This window comes from Colobus angolensis, unplaced genomic scaffold (genome assembly GCF_000951035.1).
Source record: "Colobus angolensis palliatus isolate OR3802 unplaced genomic scaffold, Cang.pa_1.0 Scaffold6, whole genome shotgun sequence".
In the NCBI taxonomy this organism is placed as follows: domain Eukaryota; kingdom Metazoa; phylum Chordata; class Mammalia; order Primates; family Cercopithecidae; genus Colobus; species Colobus angolensis.
In genome coordinates this window covers 18,548,548-18,571,177 of record NW_012119598.1, presented here as the reverse complement: position 1 = coordinate 18,571,177, position 22,630 = coordinate 18,548,548, and the positions used below count along the sequence as shown (strand labels likewise).

The following is a 22,630-nucleotide window of genomic DNA, read 5'->3' as shown; positions in this document are numbered from 1 at the left end:
GCTGGGACAACAAGCACGTGCCACTCTGACTGGCTAATTTTTATTATTTATTTTTTTTTTGGTAGAGATGAGGTCGCACTATGTTGCCCAGGCTGGTCTTGAACACCTTAAGTAATCCTCCTACCCTGCCAGTTTTTATGGACCCCACAGAACTTAGAACTGTTAGGACAGAAACACAGCTATACCACAAACTTGGCCTATATACTGTTTTGCTTTTATTTATTTATTCATTTTTGAGATGGGAGTCTTGTTCTGTTGCCCAGGCTGGACGGCAGTGGCGCGATCTCGGCTCCCTACAACCTCTGCCTCCCAGGTTTAAGCAATTCTCCTGCCTCAGCCTCCCGAGTAGCTGGGACTACAGATATGCGCCACCAAGCCCAGCTAATTTTTGTATCTTTAGTAAAGACAGGGTTTTGCCATGTTGGCCAGGCTGGTCTCAAACTCCTGACCTCAAATTATCCACCCGCCTCAGCATCCCAAACTGCAGGGATGACAGGCGTGAGCCACTGTGCCTGGCCCTGTTTTACTTTTAAACCCTCAAGTATAACTGTATACCTATAATAGGGAATTATAAACAAATCCAATAGTCAGGAAGCTTAAAAAATTGGGAGTAATGGAAATGTGGCTTGGACTCATCAATTTTCAATATCAAATGTGAAAGGTAAAACATTATGTAAGTGCCAAATATTAATGAAAACAGAATATCCTTATTGTCATAAACAATTTACTATTATGCAGTACCAAAATCAGGGATTCTTAATCTGTAGTAGTTTTCGGTTAAAAACAAAACAAAACATGCTGGCTCGGGCATGGTGGCTCACGCCTGTAATCTAAGCACTTTGGGAAGCCGAGGAGGGTGGATTGCTTGGATCACTTGAGCCCAGGAGTTTGAAACCAGCCTGGGCAACAAAGTGAGACCCTGTCTCTACAAAAAATACAAAAAATTAGCTGAGCATGGTGATGCATGCCTGTAGTCCCAGCTACTGTGGAGGCTGAGGTGGGAGGATCACCTAAGCCTGGGGGGCAGAGGTTGCAGTGAGTCGAGATCACGCCACTGTACCCCAGCCTGGAAAAGAGTGACACCCTGTCTCAAAGCAAAACAAAACAAAAAAACACGCTATTTTCAAAGTACTTATATAATTCCTATTAAGCGTAGAATTACCCTGAAAATAAAATATTATTGTCTTATTCAGAATGCATGTTTTAGAAACCCTGCAGGCTGGAGGCCTCATCTCCTGAAGATTTAATTTGCAATGGTCGTTGTTTCTAATAAAGAGCAGCCTAATTCCATCAGGTTTCTTAGGTCAAGTAGAAAATGATTTCACAGTTCCTGAGACTGACCATTTTCCTCACCAGTATTTGAAATGTTTTCTCTGTTACTGGGATAAAATTTGAGAATTTGCTCTGAATCAGAAAGAGAGTATAATATAAGCTTTGGACATCAAACAGTATTCTAGTCCTCAGACACTGAGAACCACCGAGTATTACTTTTACTCATAAGCACATCATAACTCATACAGCTGGTGAAGGGACAGCCCCTGCCCCAACATCTGAAACACTGCAGCTTTACAGTCCTATTTTGTGGAAAGGGGAGACGATGCTGGCTTCTAAATCTTAGAATGATTTAGATGGTTCCCTGGCTCTCAGAATTCAGAGACTCTCTCTCCAAGAGCCATTAAAGGACCCTGAAACTCAAAAGCCACATATTCAACTTTTTGGAACTTTGATACATTCAGATGGCTGGCCCAGGAACAGGAGACAAAGGATTTAATGCTACAAAGTTGAAAATAAAAGCCAAAAAATAAGGGAACTCAGGACCAGTTGAAACTCTGTCTTGGACTAATCCTTTGTATGTCCTGGCTCATTCCCATATCGGCCCCTGGAAGAATACAATACCAGGCTCTTGTTTCCAAGGTTACTTTTCAATTAGCATTCAGGGGCTTTGCCGTGCGGTGGACTCGGAATGAAACTGCTTAGATGTTCCCTTCACTGGGTCTCCGTGAGCTGCCCCTTGCAGAGTCACTCATCTTTGCCTCCTTCTCTTCTCATTCTGGGGAGATGACAGCACATGGCACGGGAGCTTTCTACATTCTCCTATGTCTGGCCACAAGCGGAATCACAGCCTGACACTGTCTTCAGATGTCCCAAGAGAAAACTGAGAGGAGGCTGGGCGCGGAGGTTCACACCTGTATGTAGTCCCAGCACTTTGGGTGGCCGAGGCGGGTGGATCACCTGAGGTCAGGAGTTCAAGACCAGTCTAGCCAACATGGTGAAACACTGTCTCTACTGAAAATACAAAATTTAGTTGGGTGTGGTGGCTCACGCCTATAATCCCAGCACTTAGGGATGCCAAAAATTCCAAAGATGACTAGGCTGTGTCACAGAAATACTCTTGCGGGTGGAGGAGGCAGGGGCATAGGCATCTGTATTTTTTGACCTTCCCTAGGTGATTCCAATCTGTAGACAAGTTTGGGAATAACCATTCTTTCCTATATGCTGAAATTAATCTTAATAATGACAACCATATTACTGAGGCTATATTGAAATATCTGTTTAGCAGAAAATATGGCAGGAAATCAGAAACGCTGTTTAAATTCAATATTAAATGGCCAGTCAATGGTAAAGAACATTACCGAATCACATATCTGCTTGATTCTAAAGCTTTCTTCAGGGAAATCTTTTATGCTATACTTGGACTTGAAAATGTCATGGCCAGGCACGGTGGCTCACACCTGTAATCCCAGCACTTTGGGAGGCTGAGGCGGGTGGATCACCTGAGGTCAGGAGTTCAAGACCAGCATGGCCAACATGGCGAAACCCTGTCTCTACTAAAAGTACAAAAATTAGCAGGGCATGGTGGCAAGCGCCTGTAATCCCAGCTACTCAGGAGGCTGAGGCAGGAGAATCGCTTGAACCTGGGAGGCAGAGGTTGCAGTGAGCCGAGATCACGCCACTGCACTCCAGTCTAGGCGACAAGAGTGAGATTCCATCTCAAAAAAAAAAAAAAGTCATTAGCCAAATTAAAGGAAGGTACGGGCTACCCTGACTCATATGTAGTGCAGCCTGTGGGTCTCTGGCTAGAATACATATGACGGAAGTATTGGTAAGTGGTGCAATTCTGGCTCAGTTTTTATCCCCACAACCCCTTGTTGCATCCCCCTGATGCCTTTTAGCAGCTGACTGAGCTCCTACAGCACCTCTGGAACCAGTCTTGATCCTACGGGAATATAAGATGTCTTGTGCTTTGACAATTACGTCACCCTTGACGCTGGTTTTGTTGTGATTCTGTGTCCTGCTTCTAGAAACTGGCCTCTTGCCTCGTTCATTTTTCCTGAGTACCCGCTGGGTTGCAGTAGTGGGGTACATGTACCCAGATCTTGACTCTCCACCTAGGGCTCAAGTTGTTCTGAGACAGGGTTGTGACCTGTCTTCTGGAGACTAGAGATGGAACAACCCAACCCCTCAGGGTGATTTCCTTTTAAAGATAGACTCTTTGGCAGAGGTAATGTACCAGGTTGTCTAGACTGGATGAGAAGGAAAGGATCACACGAGAGCCTGCAGCCTTGCGTGCCTATCCAGTGATCCACTACTTCTCCATCCCAGTGGCAACTGTGGGAGAATAGGCTCTGTGGGACAGCAGAGCTCACAGGAGAGGGGGCACGGGCAGAAGGCAGGTTTTGTGTCCTTTACAATTTGAGTTAGGTCAGTCTAGAGATACAGAAGGATCGCTCCCAGATGGGCAAACTTGTCTAGGAGGTGCCAAGAATGAGGGCTAGGAAGAGCCTCTGAACTAACAGTACCTGTCCAGGAACCCGACTGAGAGGGGTAACACATGACAGGGTTCTCTTCCCTACCATTTACCAGTGAGAGTCTTGAGAAACTGCAGCCGTAGCCTGCAGACTGCATTCGCGCCTCTGCAGAATGAACACAGGCTATGTGGTTGGATCTGCACATGGAGAATTCAACAAAGACACTAAATAAGAGATGGTGTTTACTTGTTAATTATTAGAATATTTCTGGTCCTTCTCAAAAGAAGCTTTTTCTTAACAACAAATTCTTTTACAGTATGTTTTGTCCTAACAATTAGTTTCATTTTATTTCTACAATGTAGAATCGTACACCTAAAAGCTTCCAGGACCTACAGGATTCTGATGTCATGTGACTTGCACAAGGCCACATGGACAGGAAAGTGAAGCTCAGAACTGAATGGAGGTATCCTGGCGTAGGAGCCTGAAGGGAGGCAGACTTAACCTTAGTTAAGGAGCAGTGATCCACACACAAATGCTTTTTTAAAAAACAACTTTGTTATGTTGATGAAATGAGTCACTTAAGTATCTTAGAGCCTCAGACTGGGAATAATGAAAAAGTACATTCTATTGGAGTCATTGTAACAATGGCTTACAACTTAAAAAAATGAGGCTGGGCGCAGTGGCTCACCGCTGTAATACCAGTACTTTGGGAGGCCAAGGTGGGTGGATCACGAGGTCAGGAGATGGAGACCATCCTGGCCAACAGGGTGAAATCCTGTCTCTGTTAAAAATACAAAAATTAGCTGGGCATGGTGCACACGCCTGTTGTCCCAGCTACTCGGAAGGCTGAGGCAGGAGAATCGCTTGAACCCAGGAAGCAGAGGTTGCAGTGAGCTGAGATCATGCCACTGCACTTCAGCCTGGTGACAGAGGGAGACTCCGTCTCAAAAAAAAAAAAAAAAAGAAAAAGAAAAAGAAAAGAAAAGCTACACATCTATAATTTTAAATGCCCATATTCAGAGTACAAAAGTTCACTTCTGGTGCAAGAACACAGCACAACACCTAAAAATGCTGCATTTAAGGTCTATTAAGATTAATTTTGAGAGCAGATATTCAATTATATACTTTTTTTTTGGCACAAAGACTTTTTAAAAAGCTACTGTACTGCAAATCTCTTTCTCTAAGTTAATTTCAGCTGTCCTGGGAACAGCTGCCTCCTCTATTTTTAAATATATGAACTGTAGCTATAAAATAATGAAACTAATATGTACCATGTGGAAAGTTTGTGATTTTTTTGGATACATATACTATATATAACATATAAGTATACTCTATTTAATATAGTTGTATACTAACGTACATCAAAATTTGTTTTCATTAAATGTTACTTCTCGAAATACTAATCGCTTTATTACTTTAGATTTTATTTTGAAAGGGAAAACACTTCCAAGTTCTTTTTTTTTTTTTTTTTTTTTTTGGGTAGGGGTTGAGATGGAGTTTCGCCCTTGTTGCCCAGGCTGGAGTGCAATGGCATGATCTAGGCTCACTGCAACCTCCGCCTCCCAGGTTCAAATGATTCTGCTGCCTCAGCCTCCTGGGTAGCTGGGATTACAGGCATGCACCACCATACCTGGCTAATTTTTTATATTTTTAGTAGAGATGGGGTTTCAGTCTCCCAGTAGGCTGGGATTACAGGTGCCCGCCACCATGCCTGGCTAATTTTTTTGAATTTTTAGTAGAGAAGGGGTTTCAACATGTTGGTCAGGCTGGTCTCAAACCCCTGGCCTCAAGTGATTCACCTGCCTCGGCCTCCCAAAGTGCTGGGATTACAGGCGTGAACCACTGCGCTCTACTTAAACTCTAAGATTTTTCAAACCCAGCTGGGCATGGTGGCTCATGCCTATAATCCCAACACTTTGGCAGGCGGAGGCTGGCAGATCACCCAAGGTCAGGAGTTCGAGACCAGCCTGGCTAACATGATGAAACCCTGTCTCTACTAAAAATACAAAAATTAGCCAGGCGTGGTAGCACACACCTGTAATCCCAGCTACTCAGGAGGCTGAGGCAGGAGAATTACTTGAACCCGGGAGGTGGAGGTTGCAGTGAGCCCAGATCGTGCCACTTCACTCCTGCCTGGGGGACAGAGCAAGACTCTGCCTCATAATTTTCAAACCCAACAATAGGGGTAGAAGAGAATTTGGTTTGAGTAGAATCTAACTATTAATAGTTGGATTGAAAGTGAATTGAATAACTAAGGCTGCTTTGTCAGTCCACTAAACAAACATTTACCAAGGGCTACCTTGCTGGGAATGGGGTACTCGATGAGGAAGCAGGCATATGTTCTGCTTTTTCAGAAGCTCATAATCTAGTGGGGGTGGCAAATGCACGAAGAAGTAAAGTGTAGATGCCGTGTGATATGAGTCACATATCACATGAATGAAGGATGCTGGGGTGCAAAGGTGGAAGTGACCAGCCCTTCTCAGGATGGCCTGGGTGATTTGCAGATATCTTTATCCTAACAGGAGAGGCGAAGCGCTTTAGGCATGGGGGGAATGTATATAGACAATACTGATCTCCAACTTTAAGTACAGGTCAGACAACCTATTAGTGTTCTTACCCATTTTTAAAAAGCGGAGACCACTCTTTTTCTGGCTGTAACCATGGAGGGTGTAGAAGAGAAGAAGAAGGTTCTTGCTGTGCCAGAAACCCTTAAGAAAAAATGAAGGAATTTTGCAGAGCTGAAGATCAAGGGCCTGAGAAAGAAGTTTGCCCAAAAGATGCTTCGAAAGGCAAGGAGGAAGGTTATCTATGAAAAAGCAAAGCACTATCGCAAGGAATATAGGCAGATGTACAGAACTGAAATTCGAATGGTGAGGATGGCAAGAAAAGCTGGCAACTTCTATGTATCTGCAGAACCCAAATTGGCGTTTGTCATCAGGATCAGAGGTATCAACGGTGTGAGTCCAAAGGTCCGAAAGGTGTTGCAGCTTCTTCCCTTTGTCAAATCTTCAATGGCAGCTTTGTGGAGCTCAACAAGGCTTCAATTAACATGCTGAGGATTGTAGAACCGTACATTGCATAGGGGTACCCAAGTCTGAAGTCAGTAAATGAACTAATCTACAAGCGTGGTTATGGCAAAATCAGTAAGAAGTGAATGGCTTTGACAGACAACGCTTTGATGGCTTGATCTCTCGGTAAATACGGCATCATCTGCAGGGAGGATCTGAGTCCTGAGATCTATACTGTTGGAAAATGCTTCAAAGAAGCAAATAACTTCCTGTGGCCCTTCAAATGATCTTCTCCATGAGGAGGAATGAAGAAAAAGACAACCCATTTTGTAGAAGGTGGAGATGCTGGGAACAGGGAGGACCAGATCAACAGGCTTACTAGAAGAATGAACAACGGTGTCTACCACGATTATTTTTCTAAGCTGGTCAGTTAATAAACAGTACCTGCTCTCAAATTGAAAAAAAAAAAAAAAGAAAAGTGGAGACCAAAAAAAATCAAAATATCACCTGACAGTCTCTTGGAACAGGTGGATTATGTTGCTCGCAGCACAACTTTTGTTAAGATGTTTCTTCCATAAAGCTAGCTTAGTGGTAGTACTGTTGTGAGCCACCTGTCTTTACAGATTTGTGGAGATTGTACATAAAGCCACACAATGAAACAGCTGACATGCCGTGGCACTGTTCATGGGTGTTTCCTCTCCCTCATCCTTCCATTATGAGCCCTTCCTCAAACTCTCCTTCATGGACACAAACATACATTCCCTTCTGTTTCTCAGTTAGATTCTCTTTAACTGCCCATCTCTGAACCATCCTGGTGCATTAACCACCCAGCTTACCATTAATGATCTCTAGGTAGCAGTGACAACTTACAGGTGTCCAATTATATATTTTAAAAGCAGTTTAGGCCTAGTGCAGTAGCTCATCCCAGTAAAGTAAAGTAATCCCAGTACTTTGGGAGGCTGAGGTGGGAGGGTCATTTGAGCTCAGGAGTTAAGAGATCAGCACAGGCAACATAGTGAGATCCTGTCTCTACTAAAAGTCAAAAAATTAGCCGAGTGTGGTGGTTACGTGCCTGTGGTCTCAGCTACCTGGGAGCTGGAGGCTGACGTGGGAGGATTGCTTGAGCCCGGAAGATTGAGCTCCAGTGAGCTATGATGGCACCACCCCACTCTAGCTGGGAGACAGAGACCCTGTCTCAAAAACTAAAAGCAGTTTCAAAATCACAAAGCCATTTCAATCACAAGTACACTTACATCTTCATGCTACAACTATAGAGACTAACAATGCTTTACAACTGCACTTTTTTTTGTCTCAGTATGTTGCCCAAGCTGGTCTCGAACTCCTGGGCTCAAGAGGGCCTCCCACCTCGGCCTCCCAAAGTGACAACTGAACATTTTAATAAAATACTGTTTATTAATTTTTCCAAAAACAAAGAATCCCAAATGGCCTTGTATAATATCGAACATAAAATATGAGGATGATAAGCCTCTCATATAGCATAATAGGAGGTAGTGATTAAAAGAAAGAACTACCAGTTTTAGAACTGGCCTAATGTTTTATACACATAAATCAGATGGTCTTCCTTTGCAAATTCATATTGTAGGGTTTGTTTATATATATATACATATATGTGTGTGTGTGTGTGTGTGTGGGTGTGTATATATATATACATATTTTTTTTGAGACGGATTCTTGCTCTGTCGCCCAGGCTGGAGTGCAGTGGTGCGATCTCGGCTCACTACAAGCTCCACCTCCCAGGTTCACGCCATTCTCCTGCCTCAGCCTCCTGAGTAGCTGGGACTACAGGCACCCACCACCACGCCTGGCTAATTTTTTGTATTTTTAGTAGAGATGGGGTTTTACCATGTTAGCCAGAATGGTCTCGATCTCCTGACCTCGTGATCTGCCCACTTTGGCCTCCCAAAGTGCGGGATTACAGGTGTGAGCCACCGCGCCCAGTCAGGGTGTGTTTATATTTTCAATGTCAAAACTAATTTCTTTCTATTTTATGCAAGATGTACACTGATCAGTAACTTAGTGAAACTGATACCTTTCCAAATTTGTTAATTTCCATAATAACTTGCAAATTTTACATTCATATTTATAGCACACTTTTATTAGAAGACAACTATAGTCAAGTAAAAAGGCTGCACATAAACTAAAAGATGATCATCCTGTATAATGTGAGTGTAACTGAATTGAATTTATGATTTTTGTCTCCATTCTCTTATTTTTATCACTTATTGGAATTAAAACTTCTTTTTTTGTAGAGATGAGGTCTCACCACATTGCCCAGGCTGGTTTCAAACTCCTGGGCTCGAGTGATCCTCCTGACTTGGCCTCCCAAAGTGCTGGGATTACGGGCGTGAGCCACTGCACCTGGCTCCACTTCTTAGAATTTTGAGACTTCTGTCAATAAAAACAAAGTTTCTGGGGGCCTTTCCAAGAACACAGAATTGTTAATAATATCATAGTGAAGTGCTGTATAATATTTTAAATGTATGTTTATTAGTCATTTTTAAAAAGTCAATTTGGGGAAAACAGAACACTACTGGAATTTCAGATTTCCATGAAAGTACTAATGGTGCTTAAATACAGTCGAAATAAAAAGACGGTCCCACAAATATGAAGGAATTGTGGGGCCCATTTGGATCCGTTTTCTTCAGAGGCAAAGCTCCAAACACCCTTATCCCAAGATACAAAAACCAGGGGAAAGAACACAAAAACTCAGATCTCATGGTTTCGTCGATGGTTTCATGATTCTCCACTCCTCCCACCCTCCTGCGGTCCCTGTATGCCATTCCTCTGATGACCTGGAAAGATCTGAGCTTTGGCAGTAGATGAAAAAAAAGACAGAACAGAAAGCAAAGTTGCTTTGGAGAAGTAACAACAGCTTAAAATCAGAAAACAGCCTGGGAAAAACATGTGTTGTCTATATTAGTACCTGTAAACCAGTGACTTAGTGTTTTATGTTTGCTTTTCTCTTAATTTATGCAGATGCTCCTTGACTCATATTAATGGGGTTTCATCCCATAAACCTATTATAAGTTGAAAATATTGTAAGAGTCAAACATGCATTTAATACACCTAATCTATTGACCCTCCTAGCTTAGCCTAGCCTAATGTAAAAGTGCTCAGAACACTTACATTAGTCCATGGTTGGGCAAAACCATCTAACACCAAGACTGTTTTACAATAAAGTGTTGAATATCTCAGGTAATTTATTAAATACGGTAGTGACGTCAAAAACAGAATGCCTGTATGGGCAGTCAAACCGCTACCTGTATACCCAGACGTGGCCCTTCAAAAAATGTAGGTGGTAATTTCTGTTCTAACATGCCCAAAGTAAAAATTTTTGATAAAAGCAGACCAAGCCCTCAGAGCAGAGTCCAGAAGAATATAACAAACACACAGCCAGGCACGGTGGCTCACGCCTGTAATCCTAGCACTTTGGAAGGCCCAGGCAGGTGGCTCGCTTGAGGTCAGGAGTTTGAGACCAGCCTGGCCAACACACCAACATGATGAAACCCCGTCTCTACAAAATACGTAAAAATTAGCCGGGCATGGTGGCACAAACCTGTAATCCCAGCTACTCAGAAAGCTGAGGCACAAGAATTGCTTGATCCCGGGAGGTGAGATTGCAACAAGCAGAGATCGTGCCACTGCACTCCAGCCTGGGCGACAGAGCAAGACTTTGTCTCAAAAAAAAAAAAAGAAAAAGAAAAAGAAAAAGAATATAATGAACACAATCTAATATGCTCAAGTGATCCAGATATTCCGCAAAAATTGCCTTGATATGTGGCCATAATTATTAGTTTGACTTTGCTGATATTTAGATCAAATCTGGAATTTCCAGATTGTCTTTTCTTCTTGTCTGCCAGCTTGAGAATACAATTTCTCATAAAAAAGGAAAGATAAAATTAAATTTTCCATGGGAAAACTTTCCAGGGTTAAAGATAGCAAAGTATACTCATCAAAGAAACAAACTCTAGAGGGCCAGCAGTTATATAAAGACCAAGAGGGACATGCGGCTTGAATTAGCTGGACAGCTACTCCATTTGGCCAGAAGGGCTTAAGTCTGAACCACCACTAAATTCAGGTTTTTTTTCTTTCAGATTTCAGGGGAACACAGAAACAACCGTACTTTCTCCTATTATCCATACTTAGTAGATAGTAGAGGTGAGGGTTAAGGCAAAATAATAGTTGTTAGAAGGATCAGTTACCTTTGGCTCCATATTATATATGCATTTTGTTTATTTAGGGATGCTCACTTTGCATCAAGGGTGCAGATTGGACCAATAAACCATGGCCAGGGCTTCCCTGTGTGTTCTATTTTTTTTTTTTTTTTTCGAGACAGAGTCTTGCTCTGTCACCTAGGCTGGAGTGCAGTGGCGTGATCTCGGCTCACTGCAATCTCCGCCTCCTGGGTTCCGGCGATTCTCCTGCCCCCGTCTCCCAGGTAGCTGGGACTACAGGCATGTGCCACCATGCCCGGCTAATTTTGTATTTTTAGTAGAGACAGAGTTTCACCATGTTGGCCAGGCTGGCCTTGAATTCCTGACCTCAGGGGATCTGCCCACGTCAGCCTCCTAAAGTGTTGGAATTACAGCCGTGAGCCACTGCGCCCAGCCTCTATGTTCTATTTTATGAAGCGTGTGTTTTACCTTTAGAAGATAATCTGCACCCCCTATTTCCCTTTTTAAGAAAATAGCTTTTGCTTAAGTTAATATTACCTTGTGTTTCCTGAGTTTATACCAACTGAGAATGAAAGGCAGTGAGTGACAAGGAACAGGAGCAGAGGAGATGTGGGCAGCCGATGGGTATTCCCGTAATAAAATACATTGTCCATTCCTTTCCTATCACTGGACAAAAGAAAAGACACATTTTGGCTGGATGCGGTGGCTCACGCCTGTAATCCCAGCACTTTGGGAGGCAGAGAAGGTTGGATCACCTGAGGTCAGGAGTTTGAGACCAGCCTGGCTAACATAGTGAAACCCTGTCTCTACTAAAAATATAAAAATTAGCTGGGCGTGGTGGCGCATGCCTGTAATCCCAGCTGCTCTTGAGGCTGAGGCAGGAGAATAGCTTGAACCCGAAAGGTGGAGGTTGCAGTGAGCTGAGATCACACCACTGCACTCCAGGCTGGGCGACACAGCAAGGCTCCGTCAAAAAAAATAAAAATAAAAATAAAGACACATTTTTATGCAGCTTTTGAAAGACAGACACCATCTATAGTTAATGGACTAACGCTTTGGAAATTTCATTGTGATGACAAATGAATACAGTGGATTTAGCAAATGTGTTTGAATCCTATCTGTTTTCAAGTCACTGCTGTCCCAGTACCAGGGTACCAGTCTGTGAGTCTTTGCTCAGGATGTGCTTAGTTTGGAAGGCTCTTGCCCAATTGACTATCTGGAAAACAGAGCCTTCAAGCCTCAACCAAAATGTGTCTTTCCTCCTTTTGCAGGGTTTTAAAAACTCTCTTAGGAGGGAATTCCACAGAGGGAATTCCACTGTGGCACAGTGCCTGAAACATGGTAAGTGCTTCATAAACATGTTACTGAATGAGAAAATAACTGCTATATAAGGTAGGAAATGCTAAGCATCACAAAAGAAATGGAGAGTATAAGAAGTGCTATGCAGCTGTTGAGGACAGAAGGATAACTTCCAGCTTGTGGTGGACATGGTGATAAGCAGAGGTTGGAGAAGCTGCTGCTTCTTTTTTTTTTTTGAGATGGAGTCTCGCTCTGTCACCCAGGCTGGAGTGCAGGAGTGCAGTGTGTGATCTATGCTCACTGCAGCCTCCGTCTCCCAGGTTCAAGTGATTCTCTGCCTCAGCCACGGCGCCTGCCTAATTTTCCTATTTTTAGTAGAGACGGGGTTTCGTCATGTTGGCCAGGCTGGTCTGAAACTCCTGGCCTCAAGTGATCCACCTGACTCGGCCTCCCAAAGGTGCTGGGATTACAGGCATGAGCCACCGCGCCCAGCCCAGAGAAGCTTCTTGAGTGAGGACTGTTTCAGTAGACCTTGAAGGATGGACAGGATTTGATGTAAGGAAGAAAGAGGAAGGGGATTCTAGGAGCTGGGCACATGAACACTGTCATTATTATAAATGAAATGGAATTGTTAACAATCACATAAGAACTTACAGATCCACATCAGCGTAGTCTTTCAAAACATGATCTTCGGATGCTACAGACTTCTTTCATGAAACAACTACTACTCAGAAAAATGTCCTTTTGGTTGCCTCCAGACCTGTTTATGAAAACATGTGCACCAAATACTCACTTATGCCTTTATACTCCGCTCCTTTGAACTGAAAAGAGTATTACTCGAATTGATCCCTCTCGGAAGAGGGTCTCAATGGAGTTTGGCCATGTGACAAGATAAAATTCACTGTTAAAGAAAGATTATTTGCCACTCCTGAATGACCCCAAAGAGATGGGCCAAGGGCTTCATCTGCTGTGGGAGGGACATCGAAATGGAGCAAATCACTCAGCTGTGGCAGTGACTGCTGGGAGGCTCCATCTCGGGAAGTGGGGGCGGACCAAACAACAAACAACAAAACCTATGGCAAAGGAAACAACCTCAAACACCACAGGGCCCCACCTTCTCAGCATGATGCATAAGGATTTCACCATCTGGTCCCAACCTGCCTTTCTGGCCTCACCTTTTGCCACATTCAGCTCTGCGAAACCACCAGCCTTTCTCTCAAAGTACACTGTTCGTGTCTTACGTACACATGCTGAATTCTCTGCCCCAAAACTGCCCTTCCCTTTACTGTTTGCCTAGGGAACTCCTGCTCACCCTCAAGATCCAAATCAAGTGTCAGCTCTTTTGTGGCTCTTCCCGCCCACCCGGGAAGGAGTCTAATTCACAAGGCTTATTTTCCAACCTAGCTTTGTATTGTTGTTATTTATTTACGCATCATAATAAAATCCCTGCTGCTTTACGGAAGAACTGTAGTATACATATAATGCCTGGTGTGTGCTTGGTACATGGTAAGTAGCCAATAAATAGTTACCAAGGAAGTGAATTACTAAATAAATGAATGTGTAAAAGTGAATGATTTCCCTATGACAACTCCTTTGGCCCAACTTAAATACAGTAGAGCAGTGCTTTCCAAACTTCACTATGCATAGAAATTACCTAGGAATCCTGTTGAAAAGTAGGTTGTGATTCGGGAGGGCTGAGGTGGGGCCCGAGAGCCTGAGATTTCTATGTTTTTTTTTTTTTTTGAGACAGAGCCTTGCTCTGTCACCCAGGCTAGAGTGCAGTGGTGCAATCCCAGCTCACTGCAACCTCTGCCTCCCAGGTTCAAGCGATTCTCCTGCCTCAGCCTCCTGAGTAGCTGGGGTTACAGGTCTGCACCACCATGCCCAGCTAATTTTTGTATTTTTAGTAGAGACAGGTTTTCACCATGTTGGCCACACTGGTCTCAAACTCCTGACCTTAGGTGATCCACCCGCCTCAGCCTCCCGAAGTGCTGGGATTACAGGCGTGAGCTACCACGTCCGGTCAAGGGGCCTGAGCTTTCTAACAAGTGCCCAGGTTACTGTTGGCCCCAGAACCACACTGCACTACAGGATGGGCCATGCCTTCCACATTGTCCTGGTCTATGCAAGCATCATGCCTTGTGTGTTTCCCTAGCACGCTGCTCCCCCAATTCTATCATGGTGCATTGCTTATCTTCTTCAGCTAGAACATGCATTTCCGTGGACAGGAATTGTGTCCACAATGCCATCTATCCATCTTTGTATTCTTAGCCCCTTGCCCAGAACTCGGTGCATAGTAGATGCTTAAGTTATATTGGTTTAATTATGTGGTCTCTGTCAGGCTGAACTCACAGCCACTTCCAACCTAACTTTATTATCTATTTGTGCATTTGAGGCTCCTTTGTTAGTTGATGACATTCTAACCCCTGCTGAGCAATGTGGCATCCTTCCACAGGAGAATGAAAGTAACTGGCCACCCAGAGCCGCAAAAAGGACCTAGAAGCCCAAACTTAACTAAGTTTAGAACGAAGCAGCTGTGGGCAGGTACACTGGCCAGGGTCACTCCGGGGGAAGAGCCATAGAGGAGAATAGTGAGCTTTGTCATCGGACAACCAACACATCATCTGAGACTCTGCCCATTCACTTTGATTAATAGCCCTAAGGTGTGGGTTTGGTACAAGTGCTAAATGAAAATTTGGATATAAAAGCTTAAGAACAGTTTTCTCTTGTAAATAGCAAGAGGAAGGCAGAGAGGCCTGAAGACTTGAAAACATACAAGGCATACATATTCATATTTAATGAAATGCCACAGAGTCTACGTTATTTATAGTAAGTCAGGATACCCTCTGGCTGAGTTTTAATTTGATCAAAAGTAAGCTATTAACTTTCGCTTTATTAACAGACCATTTGGCCTTTACACCAAGAAACAGAAAGAAAAGGAACACCTACCTAGAGGAAAACAAGTGATCCTAAAGTGTTTTGCTTTGGGAAAAATGAAACACCACCTTGTCTATAATTGTAACTGCCCCCAACTACTTGCATTTTCCTGGAGGTTCAGGAGAGGCTAGGATGGATGATAGTGTATAGGGTGGATTTTTAAAACCTGTATTATTAAGAATTACATTGGCTGGGTGCAGTGGCTCATGCTTATCATCCTAGCACTTAGGGAGACCAAGACAGGCGGATCACTTGAGCCCAGGAGTTTGAGATGAGCCTGGACAACATGGTGAAATCACGTCTCTACAAAAAAAAAATAAAAATTAGCCGGGCATGTTGGTGCACGCCTGTGGTCTCAGCTACTTAGGAGGCTGAGGCACAAGGATCTCTTGAGTCCAGGAGGTCAAGGCTGCAGTGAGCTGCAATCGTGCCACTGTACTCCAGCCTGGGCATCAGAGGGAAACCCTGTATCAAAACAAAACAAAACAAAACAAAAAGCAGTAACAACAAAAAAAATAGAACTACATCACTATCACCTGACTTTATATGCATTTATCTGTGTGCAGTTTTATTCTACTCTACAAATAATTATATTCTATTTGTTCCCAAAGCTAAAGTAATTAAAAAATACAGGAAAGGACAGAAATATGTCAACAAGTTTAACATCCGAAAGTTAATAAAATAATCGTATTTATTCTACTCATAGAATTCTTTACATGACCTTTTTCTTAGCAAAATTTTCTGAACAGAACTTTTTTAGAACAGAATAATTGTCTGCAATTATAGATTCACAGAAATGAACAGTTTTGTAGGAAAAAAATCAATTATTTCAGTAATTATAAGTGTAAAGACTAGGCCTCAGTCTTTCAGCTTTAGTTATCTGATTTGAAGGAACTGCCAAGGAATATTACAGATCTGACCAACTGCGAGGGATCCTAAGTAACAGTGTTGCTATTGGGTTTGTGCCAAAAGATCAATTTACTCAACAAAGTGCATTTGAAACTTAGCACTGAGGACATGACACAAACTCGTAAGAAAAAGAGGTCCGATCGCAAGGATGAAACTAACTGAAAACGGCAAGTAGCTTCTGGTGTGGGGTCTTTCTAGTTGACAGCTGCCTTCATGTTGGAAAAAAGCTCATAGAAATGACAACGTTCCATTTATTACGGTAAATGTAAGAAGACATTCCAGACAGATTACTCCACAGCTGCTTCCTCCCACCCAACTCACCCCCACCCCACCCCGGCACACTCGCACACACACGTAGACTCTCTTCCAACCACTGGCCTCAAAGTTTGGCATTTCACCCTGACAACTGAACAGGGCAGCAGTTGCCCGACACAGCTGCAGTCTGGAGGCAGAGGTTAGGAGATGGGATCAGGGACTTTCAGCTCCAACTGTTAAGCCAGGGAAGGATGATTTTGTAGAGCCACGTGCCCTTGGACAGGCCGGGTCTCCAACAGCAAGCTGTCAGTTACTAAAAACCCCATAGAGTGCAAATCTCAAAATCCAATTTGAAAATCAAAAAAAACAACAATTACTGAAAGTATTTGAGATGTTAAGTCGTCATAAACTTGTCATGGTGCAAGTAGAAGTTTTGTGCAATGGACTGTGTCTGTTAAGATGGAATGGGTTTTGTGTTTTTTTAAAAACCTCCGGGCCGGATGCGGTGGCTCATGCCTGTAATCCCAGCACTTTGGGAGGCCGAGGCAAGCAAATTCCTTGAGCTGAGGAGTTTGAGACCAGCTTGGGCAACATGGCAAAACTCTGTCTCTACAAAAAAATAAAAAGATTAGCCAGGGGTGGTGGTGCAGGCCTGTAGTCCCAGCTGCTCAGGAGGCTGAGGCAGGAGGATCGTTAAAGTTCAAGAGGTCAAGGTCGCAGTGAGCCATGATCATGCCACTGCATTCCAGCCTGGGTGACACAGTGACACCTTGCCTCAAAAAAAAAAAATTTAAATTAAATTAAATTTAATTTAATTTAAAAAAATCTCTGAATATTGTAGTGTCCATGAACATCAACACCACATCTTTCTATGTTCTTTCATGATATTTATCATTTTATAAATATATAGTTTTTACAGAGTTGTGATCAGTGGGCAAACAAATGAAATGATCTTGTTTTATTTTGCCCTCCCAAAGACCATTCCATCAGATGATTCTAGTAGTCCTTTCTCTTCTCTGCAAGAATGCTGCAACTCTGGCTATAACTGTTTATTCTTCATTTTGCTGGAATGTTGACAGGCCATAGTAAGAGAAGAGAAATTAGTTTAATTTATGCTATGGACTATGCTTTGGAATCTTTAAGTAGTTTTTAATAATTTAAAATAAATTTAATTTTAAAATTCAAAAATATAATTGTTATAATATACTTTTTAATAGCTGCCCAAAACTTGGAAGAATAAGACAAAAAATCAGGAAATGTATTTCTAGACATATGTTTTAAGGCTTGACATAATATTTTTAGTCATTTTTAATATCTGACCAAAACTTTATCACTTTGCTCTTCCATTAAAGAAGTGAAGCAGATGCTTTGCTTTTACCATTTTGAATAGAATTTCCCCCTAGCATATTATGTGAGCACGTAATATCTATAATATAAATAACAGCTGTCATGGCAATCCATGATGCCCGATGTGCTCTATGGATCACATTTATTTTGTATAAATGTAACACTTACATTTTATAACTATTTATTTATTTATTTTGAGACCAAGTCTTGCTCTGTTGCCCAGGCTGAAGTGCAGTGGCACGATCTCAGCTTGCTACAACCACCGCCTCCCGGGTTCAAGCAATTCTCCTGCCTCAGCCTCCCAAGTAACTGGGATTACAGGTGCTCGCCACCATGCCTGACTAATTTTTGTATTTTTAGTAGAGACAGTGTTTTGCTACGTTGGCCAGGCTGGTCTCAAACTCCTGACCTCAGGTGATCCACCCGCCTTAGCCTTCCAAAGTGCTGGGATTACGGGCGTGAGCCACCACACCCAGCTTATAACACATTTTTTAAAATGTGAGATGTGACTCACTAGTGGGGTCATGAAATCAATTTATTGGGTCTCAGCCAGAATTTTATAAAAAATGAAATAAAAAATAAAATATCCGAATGTGTTGTGCATGGTAAGAGAAAGTACTGTTTTATGAGGCTTGAACATAATGAAATAAGTATTCACTTTAGAACAAAGGAAAACAACTACATTCATATTTTTCTGTAATTAATAATCAACTCTTTTATATTCATAAACACAATTACTCAGCTTAGTACATTGTATTAAAGGTATTCAAACCATTTAAAAGTAATTTTCTATTCATTTTCCATGGGCACCATTAGAGAATTAACAGGCTAGCATTTGTTGACACTATTTTCCATAAATGGATTCTCATTCCTCTGGCATTTATCTACCATGAAATAATAATAGAGTCAAGGGCTCCAGATTTTCATTTTACTATTCTCTAATAATGATCTATCTCAATGGCAAAGATGTGACACTTTGTCTTTATGATACATGGCTCTACAACAAAACACTATCTCTTTATGATACACGGCTCTACAACAAAACACTATTATTTTTTAATTCCAGTGTGTCTACATAAACACCCATCCATATCCACACATACCCTTACTTATTACAACCCTCCACATGTTTTTGAACTCTCTTCTCAAAAGTCACAATGTTGTGGGCAGAAAAAAAATTAACCCACTTAGTTGTATCTTGCACTGTGCATTTCAGTGCTATGGAGAAAACAGGCAAAGTAGAATATAAAAAGAAACATTGATCTTGAAGGGTCAATGTTAACATTTGTATAAGTGTTAGAAAACAAATGTAGAAGCCCCCACACTCTCTTGAAAAACCACAAACTCTGCTTTAGCATGAAGCCTGCTTACTATACTGACAGGGACATCCAGCACTGAGGGTTAGGTGTTGGGGTTACGTGCTGGTGTACTGCTTTCAGGACAGTGAGAGTTTTACCTCTGAATGGAATTCACGAAGAAGCTGTTTCATTCAAGTTAACATTAATTTCTTTATTTTACTCTAATTTCCATAAGTTTTGGGGGAAGAGATGGTGTCTGGTTACATGAGTAAGTTCTTCAGTGATAATTTGTGAGACTTTGGTGCACCCATCACCCGAGCAGTGTACACTGTACCCAATTTGTAGTCTTTTATCCCTCAGCCCCCTCCCACCCTTTCCCTCAAGTCCCCTAAGTCCACTGTAACACTGATTTCTAATGGAAAGGAGTTTCCATGAGAAGCAAGTAAAGAGACTCAAAAGGGCAGAAACACTCTAAGAGTCCCCTCACTGATCGTTTAGTTCAAACCATTTACTGTAAACTTACTCTGTGCCAGGCACTATACTGGGGCTGGAGACAGAGATGAGTTTCCAATCTAGTGGGAGAGTCCCCAAAGCACACAGTAAAGCACCATTCCATATGCCAAGGATATGACTGAGGTATACTCAAGATACAAAGGAGGCAGACAGAGAGCAGAGCCACCCAACCCAGATGGGGAGCTGATGGAGATCAATGGAAGTTTCTTAAAGAGGTGATATGTGAGGTGAGCCTTGCAGAGAAGGTAGGGGCACTTCCCCGGGGGAAGTTAGGTTATACAGCAGGATATAGGTTCAGGACATTGCAGTAAAGGTTACACAATATGAGTCTGGTAAATTTTGAAACAACATCAATTTCACTGGGTGCAATCCAAGCACTGACTTTGTTCAGGATACCACAAGGAGTGAGGGGTTGCTGGAACACACGGTGAAACATGGGAGAGGATGTAAGAGATAAAGCCGAAAGGGGCAAAGGTCAGTGCAACATCTCACAGAGGAATTAAAGTGGGAACAGACACAGGCCGGGATCTTATGCTGCTGCTAAGATACCAAAGTCCTAGGATCACTTAGGTATTCAAAAATACCATTCAATACACTTTAGAACACTACAAGAGAAGTTCAGAACATTTAAAGGACATTTGAATCATAATTCCTCCTTATTAAAATTATGTCTGTCTTCCTTTTTTTTTTTTGAGTAATTTCAACCTTTACTTTAGGTTCAAGGGATACATGTGCAGGTTTGTTACGTGGGTATGTTGTGTGATGCTGAGGTCTGGGGGTGTGAATGATCCCGTCACCCAGGTAGTGGGCACGGTACCCAATAAGTAATTTTTCAGTCCTTGGACTCCTCCCTCCATCCTATCTCTAGTAGTCCCCATTGTCTGTTGTTCCCATCTTTATGTCCACGTGTACCCATTAATTAGCTTCCACTTGTAAGTGGTAACACGTGGTATTTGGCTTTCTGTTCCTGCGTTAATTCCTGGTTACATGAGTAAGTTCTTTAGTGGTAATTTGTGAGACTTTGGTGCACCTATCACCCGAGCAGTGTACACTGTACCCAATTTGTAGTCTTTTATCCCTCAGCCCCCTCCCACCCTTTCCCTCAAGTCCCCTAAGTCCACTGTAACATTAATTTCTAATGGAAAGGAGAATGGTCTCTAGCGGCTTCCACGTTGCTGCAAAGGACATGATTTTTGTTCTGTTTTATGGCTGCATAGCTTTCCATGTACACCTGTCTTCAAACCTTCTTGTTGCCTTCAACTTCTATCACACATTATTATTATTAATTATTATTTTGAGACAGAGTCTTGCTCTGTTGCCCAGGCTGGAGTGCAGTGGCACAATCTTGGTGCACTGCAACCTCTGCCTCCTGGGTTCAAGCGATTCTCCTGCCTCAGCCTCCCAAGTAGCTGGGATTACAGGCATGCGCCATCACACCCAGCTAATTTTTGTATTTTTAGTAGAGATGGGGTTTCACCATGTTGACCAGGCTGGTCTTCAACTCCTGACCTCTGGTGATCCACCCACCTCAGCCTCCTAAAGTGCTGGAATTACAGGCGTGAGCCACCGCGCCGCGCCTGGCTAGCCATCTTCTTTTCTTTTTTTTTTTGAGACGGAGTCTCCTTCTGTCACCCAGGCTGGAGTGCAGTGGCCGGATCTCAGCTCACTGCAAGCTCCGCCTCCCGGGTTTACGCCATTCTCCTGCCTCAGCCTCCCGAGTAGCTGGGACTACAGATGCCTGCCACCTCGCCTGGCTAGTTTTTTGTATTTTTTAGTAGAGACGGGGTTTCACTGTGTTAGCCAGGATGGTCTCGATCTCCTGACCTCGTGATCCGCCCGTCTCAGCCTCCCAAAGTGCTGGGATTACAGGCTTGAGCCACCGCGCCCGGCCAGCCATCTTCTTTTCTATGTTATGTAGGCAGTTCCAAAATTTCTCCTACAACAAATGACATTTCCATAAACAGTTTCTATATGGGCATTTTTTTTTGACGGAGTTTTGCTCTGTCGCCTAGGCTGGAGTGCAGTGGTGCAATCTCGGCTTACTGCAGCTTCTGCCTCCTGGGTTCAAGCAATTCTCATGTCTCAGCCTCCTGAGTAACTGGAATTACAGACTTGCATTACCATGCCTGGCTAATTTTTACATTTTTAGTAGAGACAGCGTTTTGCCATGTTTGCCAGGCTGGTCTTGAACTCCTGACCTCAATGATCTGCCCAGCTCAGCCTCCCAAAGTGCTGGGATTACAGGCGTGAGCCACTGCGCCTGGCCCTCTGCATAGACATTTAATCTTATGTTTTCCTTGAGGTAAGTTTTAAGGTGTGAGTTTACTGGGCCACAGGGTGTACATATAGTTATGGACTTTTTTTACACAGGTGGAGGAGGGCCAGGTACTCACTGTTTTGCTCCATGTGAGGCCCGTGGTGTGGTGTTCCTTGATGTATGCTTGAAGCTCACTCCAAATGTTCAAATATGACTTCACCCAATCCACATGACGCAAATCACTTTGTTGTGAAAGAGAGTGGAAGAAAGCAGAGTTAGGATCTAAAAGAAAATTTTAAAAAGATTGCGGGGCACATGGTGATCTAGTAACTAGGGCCCCTGGAGCCTGGAGCAATTGTCCTTGCAGCCCGGTCACCATGAAGCGCTTCAGAAGGGAACCCTGGGAGGAAGCTGGCCCAGCACTCTCCTGAGGGGAGGCGGCAGGTGGCCGGATGCCCTGAGCTCCGGGTATGGAGCAGAGGGACCACAGAGAGGGGACCCGACAGAGCTAAGCTGACTTCAGTAGGGTGTCCTCACACTGTCCCTGTCGGCACTCATGTGAAGGGGGCGTAGAGCGGAGGCTGTTCCTTTCTGCGCTGCTTCTGATGCGAAATGAGAGACAATACGCTCCCAGGAATGAGAATGGTATTAAAAAGAAAAAAAAAAGAAAAAAAGCATTGGGTTCATTTTCTCATAATTCTGTTGAATTATTTGGTTAAAAGTGTAATCAGGCTGGGCGCAGTGGCTCACGCCTGTAATCCCAGCAGTTTGGGAGGCTGAGGCAGCTGGATCACGAGGTCAGGAGTTCAAGACTAGCGTGGCCAACATGGTGAAACCCCGTCTCTACTACAAATACAAAAAT

General features: G+C 43.1%; 1 protein-coding gene across 2 annotated transcripts in view; it reads right to left on the bottom strand.

The window, feature by feature from the left end:
- The window catches only part of CAP2 (CAP, adenylate cyclase-associated protein, 2 (yeast)), a 169,075-nt gene that overhangs the window by 18,955 nt on the left and 127,490 nt on the right, over nt 1–22,630 (bottom strand). For both annotated transcript variants that reach the window (XM_011962746.1, XM_011962747.1), the window contains one exon: nt 21,905–22,010. In XM_011962746.1, coding sequence (XP_011818136.1) covers nt 21,905–22,010 — 106 coding nt within the window. The remainder of the gene's footprint in view (nt 1–21,904; nt 22,011–22,630) is intronic.